The following is a 23,526-nucleotide window of genomic DNA, read 5'->3' on the forward strand; positions in this document are numbered from 1 at the left end:
ACCTTGAGATGCCAATCCCTGGGATTCTTCTAAAGGCTTCCTATGGGATCCCCAAGCCTCCCCTCCCCCGCTGAGCCCCGCCCCCTCCCCGGCCTCAAACTCTGAGTCCATTCAAACCTTGCTTTCTTCGCCGCACGCGTTGCCAGGCGTGTAATAGGGGAAACTCCTCCCCGCCGGGGCCGCCTCGCAGGCGCTGCCAGAGGAGCGGCCGCCTTGCTGCCCCCACCTCCGAACGTGCGGCGGCCGCACACCGAGCACAGAGCCCACCGCCTGTGCACCCGCGCGCAGCTCGTGGCAGAGGGGGCAGCGCCGCGCGGGGCTGCGGGGAGGCGGGATTAGGGACTGCTCGAGCCCACCCGCTCCCGCCACCAGGCTGTGCTGACCCGGCGCCCAGGCGGCTGGAGGCGGCAGGCGCGCGGCGGGCAGCGGGCGGGGGCGGCGCGCCGCGGTGGCAGGGTGCCCCGCGTGCACCCCGCATAGCTGGGCGCAGACCCGCGGGCCGTCGGGGGCGCGGCGGCCCGCCCGAGCCCACACCTGTCCGGCCGTGGTGGCCGAGAGCCCGAGTGGCGCCGCAGTCAGTGGCATCAGAGGCAGCGAGGGAGGGAAGAGCCCGCGGAGGCGAGGCCCGCGCTCCGGAGGAAGCCGCGCCTGGCTGGAGGCCCCAGACCCTGCTCCCCGAGCTCCACCGCACCATGGCCCCGAAGCTGCTCCTCCTCCTCTGCCTGTTCTCGGGTTTGCACGCCCGGTAAGTGGCGCCCGGGCCCTGCAGCCCTGGAGGCTCCGAGCGGGACGGGGAAGGCGGCGGGGGGCGCTGTCTGCCGGCCAGGAGTCCCGGTGCGTCCCGCCGTCGGCTGGGCTGCGGCATAGCCCCGCTGGGGCCGGCCCGGGGGAGACGGAGTCCGCCTGCATCTCACCTGTCCCAGTCTCCCCTTTGACAGGGCTATCTGCCTCTCCAGGCTGGGCGGCTGCAGCCTTCTCTGCAACCAGGAATGTGGGGACTCTGAGATTAATGGGGCTCTTCTCTTGAAGCTTTTCGCATATGGTGGTTTTAAGGGGTTTTGAAAATCACTATCATAAATGACCGGCGGTGTGTACCTCCCATTTACCCCTCTGTACAAGTGTTCCAGGGGTTCATACAAACACATTGACTGACGTTCTGTATAATTTCCATCACTCTGAAATTTCCCAGGACTAAGAAGTCATGATTTCCTAGCTGCCTAGTTTAGATCACACTGGCAAAGAGCATCCAGGCTGGAGGCAGGCAGAAGAGGATTGGAGCAAGGGAAAGAACCCTTCTCAGAAATTATTCTCCTCTCCAGGTTCTGCAAACACACACTATACACATGCACCCCTTCTAGATGAGCCAGTTTTCACATACACAGACATACACACTTACTCCCATAAAGCATGTTGATAATTGATAATAAGGCTTTTCCTGGCAACTGTAAGACATTATCTTACCATAAATACCCATAACCTGCATCCTAGAATAGCAACCAAATAATGGGAGCTTAGAGACCTCCAGGAAAGGATGAAGATGGCTCATGAGGGTGGAAGGATGATGGGACCAGAGGGGTTAAACCCTGTTGCTGTAAATATAACAGGATATTCTGGGTTTGGTTTCTTTAGTTCTGTCTCCTAGACTAGATCTCTGGCCCAGACTTTGGAAATCAGAGCAGCTCCATGCCTCTCCCCCTATCCCCATCCCAAGAATCTTGGGACACCCACTTCCCCTAAACACTCTTGTTTTGACACCTCTTTATTTTCTGTATCTGGAAGCTAGAGAACTAGAGAGCCTTCCTATGGGCAGTAAGCGCTGCAAGTGTCAGTAGACAATGACAGGCTTACATTTTCATTCATGTGAGGAAGGAAGGAAGGAGGTACATTAACAAATCTTAAAAGACGTAGTAGGAGCCCCAGTCTCACTCCCCACCTTTGGCAGGGGTGTTTGGCTCTGAAGAAGAAAGCCCTGGCCATCCCCTCCATACCATTATCCCCACTAAGAGGTGAAAGTGTGAAAGGCAGATAGTGTGCCAGAGACTGTCAACTGGTGGCTCACAGGCAGCTCTCTCCACCAGACATAGTACTCATTGGGCCTTTCAACTCCAGTTTCTTCCCGTCTAAGGAGAGAACTGGGGAAGGAAATGGAAGCCCACTTTCTGAAATTGATTCTGCCTGGATGTATCTCTGTCTAGAGCCAGAGAGACCAGCAGCAGATAGCACCAGGCATAATGTAGAATTCCGAAGTATATAATCCAGATTTGAAGTCATATCCACATGATCTTTTCTGTTGCCACAAACTGGATGAAGTGACCTATATTTCAGAGTTATATCATTAATTACAGATACTTTAGATTTATAGATACTTAATATGCTAAAAGGAAAACTGCTCATTGTCCTCATTAGTTTATGTGCTTAGGAAGTAGGAAGATGTCTTAGTATCTAACATGAAGCAGTCAGGTTTCTAGGGAATTCCCAAATACGTGTCCAATTTCTTGGGATTCTTCATACTTAAATTTCACCAAGGCACATGTAATGATTTTAATATGTTCTCTATCTTGGTTCATTCCCTGGACTTCAAAATAGAAGTTGTATATCAGTTGCAAGAAAATCCAAATTTTAAACTAATTATATTGCTATACGCCTCTCCTTTGAAAGTGTCTTCATTCTTTGAATGGGTTTTACAGACATGTAAAATAATCTGATGACCAGTGTCATCTTTCATAACTGTTATTAATGCTGAGAGGGTTCTTGTTTGCAGTCTGGAATGCCCTTCTGGTGTTCAAAATCCCTGGAAAATGTTCTAACAGTGTGCTCTGTGGTGATGGCTTGGCAACTCCATGGATAGAAAAGCACCCTGTTCAGACCCCCCATGGATGTGCTTATTATGCATTAGAACGCACTAAGTCATGCCTGGAGCTTGGTGATACCTTGCAGACACTTAACTGATTTCTGAGGTTTAGGAGCTCCTTTTAATATTTAAAAACACTTCAGACTTTGTCCTTCTAGTCAAAGAGAAGGTGTAAGATGTGAAAATAACATCTAAAAATGACGATACATTGCTGGTTTGTTTTTAAGAAAAAGCTAATTGCAGTTATAGTATTTAGGATCCAAAATCCTGATAACAGAACACTCGTAAAGATTATATATAACCCACTTAGAAAAGCAGATCATTCGTGTTTTATTTACATTCTAGTGGGTCCTCTGAGATGAGATTTGGTTTTCATCAAAGGGAAGATTTTCCTGTGGGGCTGGTGGTCTGACATCAGCACTGTGAGGCTTTTATTTCATTCTCTGAAGTCCTGCAGCAAACTGACGGAAGATCAGAATTGGGAAAAGCTCAGTGTCAGTCTCTAAGGAGACAAGGGGATCTCTGCCCACTCTTTGCAACTGTGTACCCCAGCCCAGCCATCAAGCTGTAGGTCCTGGTTGACCTCCTAAAGGGGTGGGAGAGGATGCTGCTGCTTTTCCTTCCTCCTCTCTCCCACTCTCACCTGCCTTGGCCTCTAAGGAAGACGCTTATGCAATTTCAGGAAAACCCTCTCCTCACCACTAGAGGGAGAATTAGGCTCATTATAATACCTGCATTTGAAGTAGTTAAAAGAATTTTTCCGAAACGAAGGCTGTGTATATATAGAGAACTGATGAAGAGTTAATGTTCTCAATCTATGTACATATGACCATTGGGGCAATAAAAAGTAGCAGAGCACAAAAAGCATAGTCTGGTCTGTGGAGTGAGCTGTCTTTGGGGGTGGGGGAGGGGACTTAGGGAGATGGGTAAGAGAGAAAGGGATGGGAGGCAAAGAGAAGAGAGAAGAGAGAGAAAGAGGCAGAGAGACAACAGAGGGATAGAGGAAAGGACTGTGGCTGAGTTGGAACATGTCTTGAGAATGTTATATGTGATTCTGCCAAGGTGATCTGTCCCTCTGTCCCCAGTCTCCCAAATGGTTTTGCTGTGGAATGAATTGCCAGGTCCTGTGGGCAATGATTGCTTCTAGCTAACCAAGTCCTACAGAGCCTGCTTCAGCCTCTCTTTTTTTTTCCCAACATGATATTCCTGACAATATTTCTGATAAAATATTCTACAGTGACATTTTAAATTCTATATTGTTATTTGTAAAAGTTCAGTTTTACAAATAATGAAATGCAACATGTCACTTCTTGAATGTGTCCCAAATTTTTTAAGTTCTTATTGATGGTGAATGTTAAGTGCAAATAAAAACTCACAGCAATTTATAGTTTCTATGGATGATTTATTTTAACCTTCTAGCCGATACATATTCAAGAAATATAATTACAGTTTAAGATAAGCCTAGGAAAAACTTCAGTGAAATCAATCTGCCAGACATATACCATGTACTCATTTTCAAAATCTTATATAAATGTGTATAGTCATCTGAGACTAGACTATGTGACACTGCCCTAATCTAGGTTAAGGCTAGTTAACACTCATAAAAAGACTATAATGTATATAATATATGACATATATGTATGATTACATATTGCATAAAATTATATAAACTATTATACTATAGATATAATTATGTGGTTATAATATAACATTATATATATGATTATGAGGATTTAAACAAAGTAGAGATCATAAATTTTTGAAAATTTACTCTCTTCATTTCTTTCATGTTCATTGTAGATAATTTAGACAATTCCAAAATTTAACTTAAACTTGTGTCCCAGAGCACAGTTGCCCTGGGATAATGATAACATTTTGACTTCTCTCTGGGAAGCTAAACAGAAATGAGCTGATACCAAGTCAGGACAAATAAACCTCAATACAATTTTCTATTCCATATTTTGTTCTCTTTGGTGAAAAGTCACTAAGGCATTTATGTTGACAGAGTATAAGCAAAATTGTTTGTTGTTTTACAGGCTTTTTTTTGCCCTAGTAAGTGCAGTCCACCTGGAAATGCTGCTTTGATGCAGAAGGAGACTCTCCTCTTTTCAAGCCCAAAAGGCTGTGCTGTTGAGGTGGCCTCACTCAGCTAAGAAAACTAACTTGTCATTTTGATGCCTCTCCATTCAAGTACTCCTGTCAGTGTGTATCACCCAGGAGAGGTAGCTGTCATGTTGCACAAGACAAGCTCAAAGGTGCTCAAACATTCATTTTGATCCATTTATTGAGGGGCCAAATGATTAAGACATATTAGAAATATTTTAATTTTTAATGTCTGTATTAGCCTGCTCTGTAAGAAATGAATCAGTTTGTGTTGGAGGAGGCATGTCAAATTGCCAGAAGTTATTCACCAAACACCATCTCTGTTCCCTGTCACCACACATTAGTGCTGGCCAAACAGACCACCTGATAATGTGCCCATGTCTACTTTGACTGAAGGTTCCAGTCTCCTTAAGAAGAACAGAATTCAGACTCAACTATTTTTCAGTGAGTGTGATTCTGCAAAACCTATTCTCACCTTCAACTAAAATGAGGTCTTGGCAGTAGGGGGTGGAAACAGCATGATAAAGTCACCATCTGACAAACATCTGGAAGGTTTGTGTTTTGACCTTCAGAGGTTTTCAAGGTGGATCCAAGCAAGGGTGATTGCTGCTTGGCTGACCTTCTGGCATTGATTTACTTATCAGTCTATAGTTTAATGTACACAAGGAATAATTTTGTGACATTTAATGAAAACATCATGACATGTTAAGAGCAGTGGCATTCCTCCAATTGGATTCTTTCTAAAATGCGTTTTGTTTTGTTTTCATTTTAGATGTAACCCATTGATTGGGCTGTGAGTATTGGGGACTTTCTACTTATATCAATGGTGCTTGAGTGGGCCAAGCTTAAGACACTTCCTGGAGCTATTGCTACAACTTATACTTCACACTTTGTGCCATAATTACAGGTCCAGGAAGGTGGAAGAGGATGAATATGAAGATTCATCATCAAACCAAAAGTGGGTCTTGGCTCCAAAGTCCCAAGACACTGATGTGACTCTTATCCTCAACAAGTTGCTAAGAGAATATGATAAAAAGCTGAGGCCAGATATTGGAAGTGAGTGTTGATGTTTGTTATTCCAATAGAAAATATACCGTGATGATATATTCTTTAAGTTTTTACTTTAAATAATGATAAATTCAAAGGAAATTGCAAAGATAGTGCAGAGTCGCATAATTTATGACTGTAGTATCATGTCAATATGAAGAGATTGACACTGTTACAATGTGTGTGCATGGTTTCATGTTGTCTTATCATATGTAGATTTGTGGAAGGACCACTGCAATCAACATACTGAACTGTTTTGTCATCATAAAGATCCCACTCCTGCTGCTCCTGTAGTCATACCTACCTCTCTCCTCCAAAATTCCTAACCCCCGTCAGCCACTATTTGTTATTTCTGTATTTTTGTCATTTTTAGAATGTCACATTCATGCAGTCATTCAGTATGTGACCTTCTGAGATTGGCTTTTTTTCCCTCAGCAAAGTGATTTGGAGATCCATTCAAGTTGTTGTGTGTATTCATAGTAGTGTGTTCTTTCTTATTACTACATAAGTATCCATGGCAGCAATGTACCACAGTTTGTTTATCCACTCACCTCTTGAGGAACATTTTTGTTGTTTCCAGTTTTTGTCCATTACAAATAAAATGACTGTGTGTATTTGTTTACAGGTTTCTGTGTAGAAATAAGATTTTATTCTATGGGGTGAATGCCCAGGAGTATGATTGCTAAGCCATACGATAAATGTCTGTTTAGTTTTTTTTTTTAAGAAACTGTCAAACTTTTTTTCCAAAGTGTCTGTACCATTTTCTGTTCCCACCAGCAATGTATGAGAGATTTAGTTTCTCTGTCTTCACCAACAATGTCACTATTTTTATTTTAGCTGCTCTAATAGGTATAAATCTACTAGATTGATGCCTAATTGTGTTTTGATTAGTATTTTCCTGATAGTTAGTGATATTGAGTTCCCTTTATGTGTATATTTGCCAGCATTATGTCCTCTTCATTGAAATGTCTCTTCATATTGGTTGCCCTTTAAAAATTATTTTATTTTATTTTATTTTATTTTATTTTATTTTATTTTATTTTATTTATCTTATTTTATCTTATTTTATTTTTTCTGTTCCATTATTGAGTTCTTCATATAATCTAGGTGTGATTCCTTTGCGAGATATAGTTTGCAGATGTTTTTCTCAATATGTAGCTTGTCTTTTCATCTTCTTAATAAGATCTCTCACAGAGGAAAATTTTTTAATATTGATGAAGTTCAGTTTATTGATTTTTAATCTTTTATGGAACATGCTTTTGAAGTAATGTCTAAGAACTCTTCATGAAGCCCCTGTTACTCAAGATTTTCTCCTTTGTTTTTTTCTAAAAGTTTTATAAATTTATGTTTTACATTTAATTCATTATCTGTCTTTATATAAAATCAGGGTGTGAGGTTTAGAGCTAAGTTCCCTTCACCATTTTTTTTTTTTTTTTTGGTATGGATATCTAGTTCCTCTATCACCATTTGTTAAAAAGACTGTCTTTTCTCTGTTGAATTGCATTTACACATTTGCCAAAATCAACTAGTGTAGGCTATTTCTGGGTTCTCTATTTTGTTATTTTCATCTTTGTGTCTATCACTGTGTCAATACCCACAGTCCTGATTACTATAGTTATATAGTAAGTCTTAAAATTGGGCAGATTAGTTCAGCCTCTTTATTCCTCTTTTTAAAAATTATGTTGACTCTTATAAGCCATTTGTTTCCCATATGAATTTTAGAATTATCTTGTCTATATCTAGAAAAACCTTTAAGTCTCTGTATTAGTTTTGGAAAAATGCTGTCATTACTATGTTGAGTATTCAGACCCACAAATGTGATATGTTTTTCCATTTTAGATCTTCCTAACTTTTTTACATCTAGTGTTTTACAGTTTTTAGTATACAAGTCCTGAATATATTTTGTTATATTTTCCCCTTAAATATTTCATGTTTTTGGAGTGATTACAAATGGTACTGTTTTTACAATTTTCTTTTTCCCTGTGTCATTGCTAGATATACAGAAATATAGTTATTATTTATATGTTGATTTTGTGTTCTCTGACTTGCTGAAACTCACTTACTAGTTTTAGGAAGTTTTGTGTGTTCATTTTTTGATAGGTTCCTTGGGATTTTCTCTGTACACCATCATGTCATCTGAAAGCTTTATGTCTTGCTTTCCAATCTGTATGTCTTTTATTTTATTTTATAGCCTTATTTCACTGGCTAGAACTTCCAACACTCTGTTGAAGAGCAATAGTGTGAGGGGACACCTTGCTTTGTTCCAGATCTTAGAGGAAAGGCATTCAGTCTTTTATTATTAAATGTAATGTTACCTAGAGTTATTTCGTATATGTTCTTTATCAAACTGAGAGAGTTCCCTCTATTTCTAGTTTTCTGAAAGTTTTTTTTTTCTTTTTATCATGAATAATGTTGAATTTTGCCAAATTATATTTATATATATGAGACAGTTAATATGGTGGATTAGGTTGAGTGATTTTCAAATATTGAATCAGTCTTGCAACCCTAGAATAAGCCCCACATGGTAATGTGTTTGATAACACTCTTTTTAAAAACATCTGTTTATATATTGCTAAATTCTATTTGCCAATATTTTGTTAAGAATGTTTGCATCTCTATTCATGAGGAACATTGGTCTGTAGTTCTTTTTCCTTTTTTTTTTTCTTGACAGTCTTTGGTTTTGGTGTCAGGTAGCACTAGCTTCATCTGTTTTCTGGAAAAGATTGTGTAAAAATTTGTGGTAACTACTCATTTAAATATTTGGTAGAATTCTCCAGTGATACTCTCTGGGTCAGGAGATTACTTTTCTGGGATTTTTGTCATTACAAATTAATTTCCTTAATAGTTATAAGTCTCTTCAACTTATATTAGGTAAGTTATGATGGTTTGTGCTTTTCAAGGAATTGGTCCATTTCCTTTAAGATGCTAATTTATGTGTGTAGAATAGTTTCTGATATTCCTTTATAAACCTTTTAATATCTTTAGGGACTATAATATATCCTTTGCTTCATTTCTGATAACAGTAATTTGTGTCATCTTTATTTCTTCTTTGTCATCTTGCTAGAGATATGATTGACCTTTTCTTATTTATTTATTTATTTATTTATTTATTTATTTTAAATGTAATTTATTAGAATCTCCTTTTTGTTTCATTGTTTTTCTCTATTGTTTTTCTGTTTTCAATTTCATTAAGCTTTGCTTTTATTTTTATTATTTGTTTTTTCTGCTTTCTTTGAGTTTAGTTTGCTCTTCTTCTGTTTTGATGTAGCACTTAGTTTCTTGACATGAGACTCTTCTTTTCTAATCTAAGCAAGGGTACTTTAAATTACCCTCACTGCACTAGTTTAGCTATATCTCACAGATTTTGGTATGTTAGACTTTCATTGTTTATTAAGTTCAATGTGTTTCTTTCTCTTGAGTTTATTTCCCCCCTTAACTCATAGACTATTTGGAAGTGTGTTTTTAGTTTCCAAGTGTTTGGAAGTTTTCCTGTTACCTCTTACTTATTTCTAGTTTGATTCCATTGTGACCAGAGAATATACTCTATATGAGTTAAATTATTTTGATTTTGTTAATGTTTGATGTATGGACCAGAATATGGTCTATTTTGGTGAATGTTCCATAGGCACTTGAAAAGAATGTGCATTTTGCTGTTGCTGAATGGATTGGATCCTGTTGTTTGGTGGTATTGTTGAGTTCTGCTATATCTTTGCTGATTTTCTGTCCAGGTTTTCTATCAATTGTTTTGATAGATTAATGATAGGTTGATTTTAAAAGTGGATTCTGATCCAAGACCAAGACAAAAGTGGTGTGTTTGGCCAGGAGAAGAATGCATACAGTTGTTGGTACAGGCCTGTACCATATTCTTGGTGATGATCAGAGAACATGGGGATTGTGGCAGGCACATTTTTCATAGGATGAACCAAAACTGTAGCTTATTTATTCTTCTCTGTGGGGCTGAGTTTCATTTAGAGTCCAGCAGCTTGCTAGCTTCCATACTACCCCAGCTGCTTTGTTCCTCTGGTTTTCCAAGTTTGAGGCTCAGGTGTCCAATTTATCAGTAGCAGGACATAGAATTACACTGGTTTCAGTAGGCATAGAACATCAAAACCTTTGTGATGTAGTGTGCAGAGAGTTTGGAGATACATACCCAGTGCATTATTGGAGCATTCATGTCACCCTGCGTGTTTCTGTTGCCTCTTCTATACAATGAAAGAAGGGCACCAAATTACTCATAAACTTCCTTGCAGCTTTAAGACATTTATTCAGTGAGCAGTACATCTAAATTACCATTGCACAAGGTTCATAAATTCAATTGTCACCACATTTTCCCCTTAAATGAAGGGTCTATGCAATGTGAAGAGTGCAGTAATTCTGCATTAATATGGAAAGAGAAGATTGAGATAATGGTGCTAATTTCCTCATTAGTTGTCAGACACTGTGGTTGGCCCTAGAGCAAAGATAAATAAGACTTGTTCCTTGCTGTTCTGGGTAAGTATAATCCTTTGCTTATCTTGTGTTACAGTATAGCACTACACCTTCAATCTATGGTATTATTCAACACCACATTTGTCTTCTGAAGTGGAAAATTGGACATGGGTAGAAAGTGGGTGAGTTCAGCTTCCAACCCAGATCTCTGACTATAGCTAGATCACCTAGCCACATTACTAGTTGTAGAAAATGCCAGGCAATCCTATTAAAAAACAGAGAATCCCTTCTATACACACACACACACAAACACACACACACACACACACACACACACACACACACACCCCAAAACACTCAGAAGGGGATATATTAAGGCAAAAGGCAAGCACTATTCACAATTCTGGAGATTTTATTTTTCCATTATGTACATAAGGAATTTTGAATTTTCCAAGTGAAACAGCATAATGCACATAAAGGAAGAATACTTTTTAGATGGCAACTCTTCTAAAGCCTCATGTCATCAGAAGGGCTCTGTGGTTTTTGAGTGAAAGATTTTGAACTGTAAGCCAGGATACACATATTTTGGTCTATGACTTTAAAGTTCCACCATGCACATTGTCATGATCCTTGGGGCAGCAGAATGACCTAATGAAAGTCTGAAGGATCACTGGTGCATTATAGGATCTTCTTCCTGCTGCATTTAAACAATATCTGAATGGCTAATTCCTGTAACTCACTGATGCTCAATCAGAATAACTGCCCAAGATCAGCTCTCCTGGTCAAAGATACTGAATTATACATGATTTTCTTTCAGGATTTAGAAGGGCTTTGTTTTAAAGGACAATTTCCCATGAAAATCTGAATTTATTTTCTTTTCTCACTACTTTTTTCACATGTAGCCCATTTTATGTGCTATAACCCTGATGCCTCTTCATCAGGATACAGTCAACTTGTATTTCATAACATAGTGCTATACATGGATTTATTATTAGTTTACTGTAATTACCAATTTATCTGCTCACCTCTCTATCACTCTCCCTCCCTCTCCCAGTCAGTCCCTATTTACTGTGCTTTCACTCTGCACCAAGCCCTGGACCATGGACAGGTGGGGAGCAACATAGATGCTTGTTTTTTTCTAAAGAGGATGGAAGGGGGTAGGGTCCCCAAAGAAAAGCACTTTAGGAGTTGATATTGCGAATCCCACTTTGGAGTAAGGCAAGCCTGTTTAAGGCACTCTTTAGCTTAAATTCATTCAAACTCCACTTGATTCTAGGATAAAATCAAGCCCCTAGAATGAAATTAAGAGGTAAGCCACTATCTGGCCCTTACCTACTTCCATTTTCACTTCCTCAAACTCCACATCTCACATGTTATACCTTTTGGGGACATCAACCCTCCTGCTTTCCTTATCTGGATACTTGATTTTTCTATTCTTTCATTCCAGGTGTGATTATATTAACACCCTTCTCCCACTTACACACTAAGCTTTTTGCTAACTTTCTTCAAGCCTAGATATTACCTCCTACAAGAACCCCTTTTCATGGTCTGCCCCCTCTTACCTCCCAGCCAGAGTGGAACAAGTGTCTTCCTTGAATTTAAGTATCAGTTCCTCATCTGTACAATAGAAATAGCACATATTGAAGGACTGTCTTGAGGATGATGTCATGTGTTGCAGCCATGAAACTGCTTCTGCAACACTTTTGTGTACTTTCCATAGTTCTGCAGCTGAGAATTGATCTTCTTTCCCCCCACCCCAGGACACAGTTCGCAGTTCCTAACTATAGATGCAGTAGTTTATGTTGGCATCTCCCAATATACATAGTCTAACTGCGTCCTCAGGAAATAAATAAAATGGCTCATCACTGTTATTGTCAACAATAAATAGATGGAATCGAACAGACTCATTTATGTTGCATAGAAGTAACATATCCACATGGAATCTTCTACTTAGTTTTCATAATACAAATTGTGATCATTATGTTTTAAAAATACTCACTATTTTTCCAGCTATTCTCTCTCCTCAACTAACTTCTAAATTATGAATGTATCTGTTTTAGTTCTCCATCTTTAACTATCCATCATTCTAAGTAATACTTCTGCTGTGTCCTTTACTAGTTCAGGGTTATTTAGGGTATCATTTATCTCAGGAACAGATCTTGTCATGTGAGCTCGAAAAGGCTGGAGGAGGATAAACCTTCTAATAAGAGAATGGTGAAAAGGAAAGGAAATGAACCTGAGTGAATTTCTCTCCCTTCAGGATTTCAAGAAATTTGAACCACTCTCCTGAAAATAGAGTATTACAGAATACAAATTCCCTGTCCATATTCTGGACTGTCTATACCAAGTAAAATCAGTATTGGGAAAAATAAAAGGTTATTTGTTGGCTTTTAAAGGTGAATGAACACCGAATACATGCACAATGCATAGAAATGACTCATGGACTCATTTAATCTAAGCAGAACATCTGAATAATCTTTTCTTGGCTATGTCCATGATAAGAAGGATTAATTTTCTATCCCTCTTCTTCAGGTATTTACATATCTGGACTTCTTGTCCAGGCTTTTCCAAAGTTCATTTTCCCAGTTTAGTTCAAACTGCTTCTAAATGAGGAATGATGAGCATCCGGTATGAGAAGAAGCTGGTTGCATGAGTGAGAAGGTGATCTCTGCCACTGCTGTAACTTGGTGGCAGAAGACAAAGGAATCCTAACCTCCTCCTCAGTGGGGAATGCTCCACTGGCTAAAATGTCCTGAGCTTCTTTTCTTCACACCTCCCAGAACTGGACATGGTAGCTCCACACTGATTCAGGATTACTGAAGTGACCTAGAGAATACCCTGCTGAGTGCTATAGGAGGAGCTCCTACCCATTCCAGGGTCATGTTGCTGGATGACGAAAGGGAAAGAGACAATACTAACAAAAGGGAAAGAGACAATACTAAGTATGGGAATATGACCCCAGATAAGTTAGGAGTTAGTTTTGTTGTGGATAATGCATGTTAAGCAACTAAGAGACATAATAAGTGGGCTTTGAAGTATAATTTTTAAAGCATGTCTTATTGTGTTGCTCTTTGATAGCTTTCAGTGAAAAATTATGGGCATGATTGAGTAACCAAAGAACTATAAAAAGAATGCTTAAAGACTTTTGGTCACAGATGTGATGTATCGGAGAGAAGCCTGGAATAGCCACTGGAAAGGCAGAGAAAACCCTCATGTCTTTCTGAGCTGTTTCCTGATGTGTGTAAATGTGACAACTCCTACCATGTCCTTCCATAGGGTTTTGAGAGTTCAAGTTAGATCACAGAATTTGAGAGAATTTTGAAATGTGTGAAGGGCTGTACAAAGAATCAAATGTATTATTAAAATATGATTTATAATGGATATATACAATTGTCCCTCATCCTGATGGTTTTTATATTTTAAGAAAGAATAAGAGACAGAAGGTTTTAATCCAAAGAAATGAAGTTCAAGTGTTGAAGTGTCGATGCTTGTATGTTAGAGGAAAAGAGTTGAAGGTAAGGTGTGCTATATTTGGGGTCTCTAATGCATAGCTGACTAACTGCCTCAGCTGGGCACTGATTTTCAGATGACCTTTCTAACAATCTTTTCCTTTCTTAATGAACATCGGAGGGCTGTTTCAAGTGTATATTTAGGTCAGCTTAGTTAGTCTTCACCTAAAAACCACAGCCTACTACACAGATGGGTAAGTTGTCATTTTTCAACAATTACTGTATATCCAGAAAACAATTCAAGTGTATTCACTCCATTCTCAGAACAGATGTAGGAGGAGAGGAAACAGACATTCTTAATTGCTGTCCTTGAAGTAAAAGCTATTACTGTAGACTTAGTTAACTGATTCTCTCATAAAGCTAATTCAAATGCATAGGGGGGTGGAGAACAAATTTTGTGGAGAAATTATACCTGTCATCTCTTTGGGAGACTAAGTAGGCATCCAGCAGACACTGGGTTAAGACCCATCACCTCAGCTCAACACATGGTGGTAGGTGACCCTTCCTCACATAATCCCCACATAATGCCCACATTTTGGGCAGTGATCCTTTGCACACACATACCTTAGACTTAGGATTTTATCATGGCATTGTTTTACCTAAGGCAGAATTCTTTGTAAGGCAAGCCTGTATTAGAGCATATGCATGCAGTTCAGTTCATTAAAAAGACTTTTTTTTTTCCACCAGGCTCTATTTTTGCTTGTAGGAAACATATAATGAGATTTCAGTGTATAAGTATTTTTTTATATGTAATTTGGTAAATAACTGAGATCACATGTCCCTAGGAATAATCTAATGACTGGACTTGATTTGAATATGCAATTCCATTTATAGAATAACAAATGATCTGTTTCTTATGTTTATTCATTACTACTGCAGGAATTGAGCAAAATAGCTTCATGTGGCTTAGAGAGGGTTTGAGTAAGAAAAGAGCTGGACTCAAATAATGGGTTCTTCCACCAGTTGCCAGCAGATTCACTGAGAGAAAGAAACAACTTCACCACTTATAGATTTCCATCTCTAAATGGGATAATTAAAACTAAATCTAAGTCCTGTTGTAAGAATTATAGATTATAACACCTGGCTCATAGAGAGAGAATGGAAAGTGTCACATGCCTTCTGTCTGCTGTGTTCCCAGACCCACACACCATCTTGGCTGCTATTCAGCCTGGTTTATGAGTAGTGGAATAGAACTCTCAGCTCCAGTGGCATAAAAGCTCTGTCTTAGACTGAGATTTTTTTTTAGCTGTCAGCATTTCATCAGTATGTAATTAACATCCTGATCCAAAATATCTTACAGATCCTTTTATAAAGTATTACTGTGCCCATACTGATTAGGTTGTTATCCTACTAATTCACATTTGAGGGACAAATGCAGATGTCAAAATTATAGTTTCATAGAATATCATGGCTTGAAGGGATTCTAGAAGAAATCTGTATAACAGTTCACAAGTCTGGCTTTATATCAGAATTATCTGAGAATTATCAGAATTATCAGAATTTATATTCAGAATTATCAGAATAATTCTGATATAAAGCTCTTTAAATCAGAAGAGCTGGGAAGCTCTTTAAAATACAGAGATCAGGGCCCAACCCCAAGACCTACTAAATTGGAATATTATTTTTCTGTTTTTTAGTTCACTGATTTCCACTCGGATCTGTATTGTTATCATTCTTCTACTTGCTTTAAATTTAATTTGCTTTTTTTTTTAGTTTCTTAAAGTGGAAGATGAAGTCACTGATTTGACATCTCATCTAATTTTAGTGTTTAGTGCTATAAATTTCCTCCCAAGTAATACTATAGTGGCATCCCACAAATTTCAATGTTTTGATTTCATTTACATTCAGTAAATTTATATATACGCATATATAAATGTAAATGGCCTAAAGAATCCCATTAGAATGTAGAGATCATTAGATTGAATTTTAGAAAAGCAAAACACACCTATATGGTGCCTACTGACAAATATAGGTTACATGTAAAAGAATGGATAGACCTATTCCATACTAACACTATGCAAAAGAATGCTGCAGTATCTATTTTAACATCAAAGTAGATTCCACAAAAAGAATGCTGCCAGGAACAATTTTTTTTTTCTAGTGATGATCTGGTCAATTAATCAAAAGGACATAAAAATCCTAAATGGTTTTACCCCTAATATCACTGTTCCAACATCCATAATTTAAACACTGATAGAACTGTAAAGAGAAATGGGCAGATATACAGTTATTATCAGAGATTTCAATACCCCATGCTCAATATTTAGTAAAACTAGGCTTAAAAAATCAGTAAGTAATAAATAAGTTATGAGGCTGAAAAGTACAACACAGGGAATATAGTCAATAACATAGTCAATATATATATATAATTTCCTTTTTGATTTCTTCTTTCACCCATGCATGGTGTTCATTTCAATGTGTGGTATTCATTTTCCAAATATTTAAGATTTTTCCAGTTACCTTTCTGTTACTGATTTCTAATTAAAATCCACTGTGGTCAATGAACATACTTGTATGACCTGAATCCTTTTAAATTTACTGAGACTTGTTTCATGACCCAGAATGTGATCTATGTTGGTGTGCACTTGGAAAAGAATGTGTATTCTGCTATTATGAGGTGGAGTCTTCTGTAAATTCATTTAGGTGAAGTTGGTGCTTATTTTTATAAAGATCTACTTGCTGATGTACTTATTTTTTGTTATTGATGCATAGTTTTTTTTAAGTTTATTTATTTATTGTGAGAGAGAGAGAGAGAGCAAGAGAGAGAGAGAGAGCATGGGCGTGCATGAGTGGGGCAGGGGCAGAGAAGAATCCCAAGCAGGCTCCATTCTGTCAGTGTGGAGCCCAATGTAGGGCTTGAACCCAGGAACGTGAGATCATGACCTGAGCTGAAACCAAGAGTCGGATGCTTAACCAACTGAGCCACCCAGGCACCCCTGATATTGAAGTATAGTTAACATACAATGTTATATTAGTTTCATGTGTGATTCAACTATTCTATACATTATGCAGTGCTCACCACAATAAGTGTAGTTACCATCTGTCACCATACAACATTACAGTATTATTGACTATATTCCCTGTGCTATGCTTTTCATCCTCACTACTTATTTATTGCTTACTGATTTTTAAACCTATTTTATTAAATATTGAGGGTGGGGTATTGAAATTTTTGGTAATAACTGTGTATCTGCCCATTTATCTTTATAGTTCTATCAATGCTTAAATTATGGATGTTGGAACAGTGATATTAGGGGTAAAACCATTTAGGATTTTTATGTCCTTTTGATTAATTGACCACATCATCACTAGAAAAAGAATATTTTTGTACCTGGAAGTAGTCTTTTTGTGAAATCTACTTTGTCTGATGTTAAAATAGATACTGCAGCTTTCTTTTGCGTAGTATTAGTATGGTATAGGTCTATCCATTCTTTTACTTGTAACCTATATTTGTCATTAGGTTTGAAGTATACTTCTTGTAGGCACCATATAGGTTTGTTTTGCTTTTCTAAAATTCAATATAATAATTTCTACATCCTAATTAGAGTCTTTAAACCATTTACATTTAATGCAATTATTGTGTTTAGATTTAAATCTGTCATATTTTTATTGATTTTCTTTAGATTCTCTTTGCTGTTTCTTTTCCCCTCTTTTTATGATTCTATTTTATTTCCTTTGTTTTCTTATTATCTATAACCCTTTATTTTGCTATTTTAGTGGTTTTATGAAAGGTTTGTAGTATAATCTTTAACTTATCACAGTGTACCGCCAGGCGATTTTATACCAGTTTACACATAGTATAAAAACATTGCAATAGTATATTTCTATCCATTTCCTCCCAGACTTTATGGTTGTGTGGTTATTCATTTACTTAAACACATACATGTTTATAAACCTTATAGTGCATTGTTATTGTTTGTTCAAATAGATGATTATCTCTAAAAGACATTAAATTATAAGATTTTTTAAATATATATATTCACTCATGTCATTCCCATTCTGGTGCTTTTTCTTCCTCTGTATAGGTAAATATTTCTGTCTTTTATAATTTTCCTTCTACTTAATGGACTTCCCCTAACTTTTCTCTGAGTATGAGTCTGTTTATTATGAGTTCTTTCAGCATTTGTAAGCCTGAAGAAGTTTTAGTTTACTTTGTTTTAAAATATCTTTATTTAGGGGCACCTGGGTGGCTCAGTCGGTTAAGCGTCCGACTTCGGCTCAGGTCATGATCTCGCGGTCCGTGAGTTCGAGCCCCGCGTGGGGCTCTGTGCTGACAGCTCAGAGCCTGGAGCCTGTTTCAGATTCTGTATCTCCCTCTCTCTCTGACCCTCCCCCGTTCATTCTCTGTCTCTCTCTGTCTCAAAAATAAACGTTAAAAAAATGTTTAAAAAATCCTTATTAAGATATAATTCATATACTATACAATTTATCCAAAGTATACAATTCCATGCTTTTTAGATGTTCACAAAGCTTTGCAGCCATAAGTTAGTTTGAGAACATATTCATTATCCCTCCCAAAAGACACGTATCCACTAGCAGTCACTGTTCATTATTACCTTCCCACTTTAAACTGTAGGCAACTACTAATCTCATTGACAACTCTTTAGATTTGCCAATTCTAGAGGTTGCATATAAATGGAATCATAGAAATATGTGCACCTTTGTGATTGGCTTCTATTACTTAGCCCAATTTTTAAAGTTCATTTATATGATAGCAGGGATCAATATTTAATTTTTTTGATGAATAAGATTCTATTGTATGGCTATAATGTGTTCATCCCTTCATCCATTAATAATAACAAAATTCAATAAAGCATTAAGATTGTTTTCACTTTGGGTTAGTTTGAATAATGTTGCTATGCATATGTGTGTATTTTGTGCAGATAGGTATTTTCATTTCTTTTCTTTATATTTTTTAAAGTTTATTAATTTTGAGAGAGAGAGAGAGAGAGCACAAACCGGTAGGGTCAGAGAGAAGGAAAACAGAATCCCAAGCAGGCTCTGCATCATCAGTGCATAACCCAATGTGGGGTTTGAATTCACAAACCACAAAATCATGACCTGAGATCAAGAGTCGGTCACCCAGGCACCTCTATTTTCAACCGACTGTGCCACCCAGGCACCCCTATTTTCATTTCTTATAGGTATACATGTAGAAGTGGAATTTCTGGGTGATTTCTTTTTTTACCCATTGTTTGTTTAGAAATGTATTACTTATTTTCCACATATTTGTGAATTTTCCAAATTTGTTATTTATTTCTAATATAATTCCATTACAGTTGAAGAGCACATTTTTTATGATTTCAATCCTTTTACATCTGTCAAGGCTTGTTTTACAGCCTACCATATGCTTTGTCCTATATAATGTTCTATCTGCAATAGAAAAATACAAATTCTGCTGTTGTTTAATAGAGTGTTCTATGTAGAAGTCTATTAAGTCTTGTGATTTTGTAGTGTTGGTCAAATTCTTTATTTCCCTGTCAACTGCTTTCTACTTGTTCTATCCATTATTGTAAGTAGAAAATAGAAGTAAAGTGTGATATGTGGAATTAACTGTTACTTCTTTTAATTATGTTATTTTTGTTCTTTATGTAATTGGGCTGCATTAATACTTCCAGTATTTACCAAAATAATGACTCTTTATAACTATGAAATATTTCTCTTTATTTCTAGTAGGATTTTTTTGAGACAGAGAGAGACAGAGAGAGGTGGGGCAGGAGGGAGAGGGAGAGGCAGGGCAGAAGGGAGAGGGAGAGGGAGAATCTTAAGCAGTGTCCATGCCTGGTTCAGAGCCTGATGCAGGGCTCGATCCTATGACCCTGAGATCATGGCCTAAGCTGAAATCAAGAGGAAGATACTTAACTGACTGAGCTACCCAGAGGCCCCTGTTGTAGCCTTTTTAAATTTAAAGTGTATTTTATCTAATATTACTATAGCTATTTCATTTTCTTACAGTTGTTGTTTGCATCATACATCCTTTTCCATCATGTTGATTTCAAACTATTTGTATCTTTGACTCTAGAATATGTCTCCTGAACAGAACCCAGTATTACATCTTGTTTTTATATTCTTTTGGACTGTATTGTTTACTCATTTTACTTTTTTAAAAATTTTTTTTAACGTTTATTTATTTTTGAGACAGAGAGAGACAGAGCATGAATGGGGGAGGGTCAGAGAGAGAGGGAGACACAGAATCTGAAACAGGCTCCAGGCTCTGAGTGGTCAGCACAGAGCCCGACACGGGGCTCTAACTCATGGACCGCAAGATCATGACCTGAGCCGAAGTCAGCTGCTTAACTGACTGAGCCACCCAGGCGCCCTGTACTCATTTTACTTTTAAGGATATTATTGATATGATTAGATTTATATCTGACATTTTGCTTTTTGTTTTCTATGTCTCAAGTTTGTTTGTTGTTTATTTTCTCTGGCTTTCTTTACTAATTTCTTTTATATTAAATGGATATTTCCTGGTATAACAGTTTAGTTTCTTTAATGACTTAAACAGTTTTTAAGAGCACTTTCAGGTTTACAACAAAGTTGAGAGGAAAGTACAGAGATTTTCCTTATACCCCTTATTCCCATACTTGCATAACTTCACTCATTATCAGCATCACCACAAGAATTATATACTTTTCGAACTATAAGCCTAGATACATCATGGTCACACAGAGTCATAGTTTATCTTAGGGTTCACTCAGTGTTATACACATTCTGTCAGTTTGGACAAATGTATATTGACATGAATCCATTAGTATAATGTCATACAGCCTATTTTCATGGCCTTAAAAAATCCTCTGTGCTCTATCTATTCCTCTTCCTCACCAACCCTGACAACCACTGATCTTTTTACTATGTCCATAGTTTTACCTTTCCAGAATGTCATATACTTGGAATTATACAGTATGTAACTTTTTCAAATTGGTTTCTTTTACTGGTAATAAGGATTTAAGGTTTCTTCATGTCTGTTTATAGCTTGATAGCTTATTTCTATTTTTATAATGAATAATATTTATCTGGATGTACCACAGTTTATCCATTAACCTACTGGTGGACATCTTAGTTGCTTTGAAGATTTGGAAATTATTAATAAACCTGCTATAAATCTCCCTGTGCAGGTTTTTATATGGACTAATGATTTTTAATTATATATATGTAGCTATTTTATTAGTATTTGCAAGCCTATTACAACATACATCTTATCAAAATCTTTTCTACTCCAAACAATATCTACCTTAGATCATACTAATTAACACAAATTAACTATAGAAATTTACTCTAATATCTTCATTCACTCACTCATTGTTGTGTTATTATATATATTAGTGTTATATGTATTATAAACCCAATAATTTATTCTTAAAATTGTTATTTTATATAATCTTATGTCTTTTAAATTATATTACTATTTATTTTTTTATTTTTAATTATTTTTTTTATTTTTTAATATTTATTTGAGAGAGAGAGAGAGAGAGAGAGAGCAGTATGAATGGGGACAGTCAGAGAGATGGGGAGATACAGTATCTGAAGCAGGCTCCAGGCTCTGAGCTGTCAGCACAGAGCCCAATGGTGGGCTCAAACCCTTGAACAGTAGATCATGACCTGAGCCAAAGTCTGACACTTAACCTACTGAGCCACCCAGGTGCCCCTATTTACTATTTAAATGCTACTTATCATTTCTGATTCTTGTCATTTTTTCCTGTTAGGTTAGAGTTATCATCTGGGATTATTGCCTATTCTGAAACAGCTATATTCCCACCATCCTCCTTGTACTCTTATTATTAAAATGTCACTTGTCTTTTTGTTATTGTTAAATGTATTTCATCAAATATATTTGTTACATATTTTTGTTAATTTAAAATGTATTTCTTGTTATAGGCCTAACAATATAATTATTATATGTACTGTATATGTACTTTTTTTGCAATTACTTTCTAAATTAGCTAAGAAGAAAACAGAGAAGATATATGCAATTATATGGTTTTTCATAATTGCCTACATAATTATCTTTATTAGTTTTTTTGTTTGAATTATTGTTGGGGTCATTTGCTTTCCATCTGAAGGACTTTCTTAGTGTTTCTGATAAGGCAGTTCTGCTAGCAAGAAGTTCTTTTAGTTTTCATCTTGGAATATATTTGCTTTGCCTTTATTTTGAAAGTTTTTTTTTTTATATTTAGGAATATGAATATGTCATCCCGCTGCTTTCTGCCTTTCATTATTTCTGATGAGAATTCAGCTTTTAGTTTAATTGAACTTACCTTGTATATGATGTTTATTTTTCTCTTTCTGCTTTCAGCATTTTCTCTTTATCTTTGAGTTTCAACATTTTGACTATTACTTTTGTGGATGTGAATTTCTTTGTGTTTATCGTACTTAGAGTTAAGTTTCTTGAATGTGTAGATTAATGTTTCTCATCTAATTTAGGAAGATTTTAAATCTTATTTCTTTGAATATATTTCTTGCCACTTTATCTTCTTCCTTCTGATATTCCCATTAGGCATATATTAGTGTGTTCAGTGGTATCCTGCATTTCTCTGGATCTCTGATAATTTTTTTTTCTTTATGTCCTTCTACTGACTTAACCTGAAATTTGGTGATTCTTTTATCCGCTCAGATCTATTGTTGAGTCCAGTGACTTTTTTAATTTTGGTTATTGTACTTTTCCATTTTGGAATTTCCATTTGGTTCTTTGTTACCTTTTCTCCCTTTATTGATATTCTCTATTCCATGAGACTTTGTTATCATATTCCTTTAATTCTTCAGATATGGTTTTCTTGAATTCTTTGAACATATTTAGTTTATAATAGCTCTTTTTTAAATTTATTTTTATTTAATTTTTTTAATTTTTAAATTTGTGTGTGTGTGTGTGTGTGTGTGTGTGTGTGTGTGATAGAGAGCGCACACACGCAAGCTGGGGAGGGGAAGAGGGAGAGGGAAAGAGAGAATTCCTAAGCAGGCTCTGCACTGACAGTGCAGGCTCTATCCCCTGATCAACCATGAGATCAGGATTCGAACTGAAATCAGGAATTGGACGCTTAACCAACTGAGCCACACAGGAACCCCTATAACAACTCAAATAGCTGTTTTGAGCTATTATAGGGGTCTGTGTCTGTTAAGTCCAGTATCTGGAACTCTTGAAGCGTGTCTACTTTTTTTTTTCTCCTTGCTTGGGTCACACTTTTTTGTTTGTCCATATTTTTTTTTTTGAAAACTTGACACTTTAGATAATATATTGTAAAACTTGACAATTGACACTTTAACTTGACACTTTATATAATATATTGTAGCAACTCTGGATACTAATCCTCCATCATTTAGGCATTGATATTGTTTTTATTTGCTTGGTCCTCCTTTATTTATTGGTTTCGTGACTTACCTGTATTAGCTCTGAGAAATTTCGCCCCCACTCTCCAGAACAGTCAACCTCTGATGTCTCTGCTCAGATTTTTTTCCTCATTATTTTCACCTTTTAGCCTTGTTACCTAGTGGTTGTGTCTTGCCTGTGGCAGCAGATCTACTTATTGGACAATGGTTCTCCTTAAGTTCCTTTATCCAATTAGATGTTTTTTTGTTTTTTGTTTTTTTTTTTTT

General features: G+C 37.0%; 1 protein-coding gene across 4 annotated transcripts in view; it reads left to right on the plus strand.

The window, feature by feature from the left end:
• Positions 1-643: 643 nt before the first annotated feature.
• GABRG3 (gamma-aminobutyric acid type A receptor subunit gamma3) overlaps positions 644-23,526 on the plus strand; it is a 729,606-nt gene continuing 706,723 nt past the window's right edge. For all 4 annotated transcript variants that reach the window (XM_019435789.2, XM_019435788.2, XM_019435790.2 and 1 more), the window contains exons 1-2: positions 644-745; positions 5,862-6,010. In XM_019435789.2, coding sequence (XP_019291334.1) covers positions 693-745; positions 5,862-6,010 — 202 coding nt within the window. In that variant the 5' untranslated portion in view covers positions 644-692. The remainder of the gene's footprint in view (positions 746-5,861; positions 6,011-23,526) is intronic.

Source organism: Panthera pardus, unplaced genomic scaffold (genome assembly GCF_024362965.1).
Source record: "Panthera pardus isolate Hobbes unplaced genomic scaffold, ASM2436296v1 HiC_scaffold_24, whole genome shotgun sequence".
Taxonomy (NCBI): domain Eukaryota; kingdom Metazoa; phylum Chordata; class Mammalia; order Carnivora; family Felidae; genus Panthera; species Panthera pardus.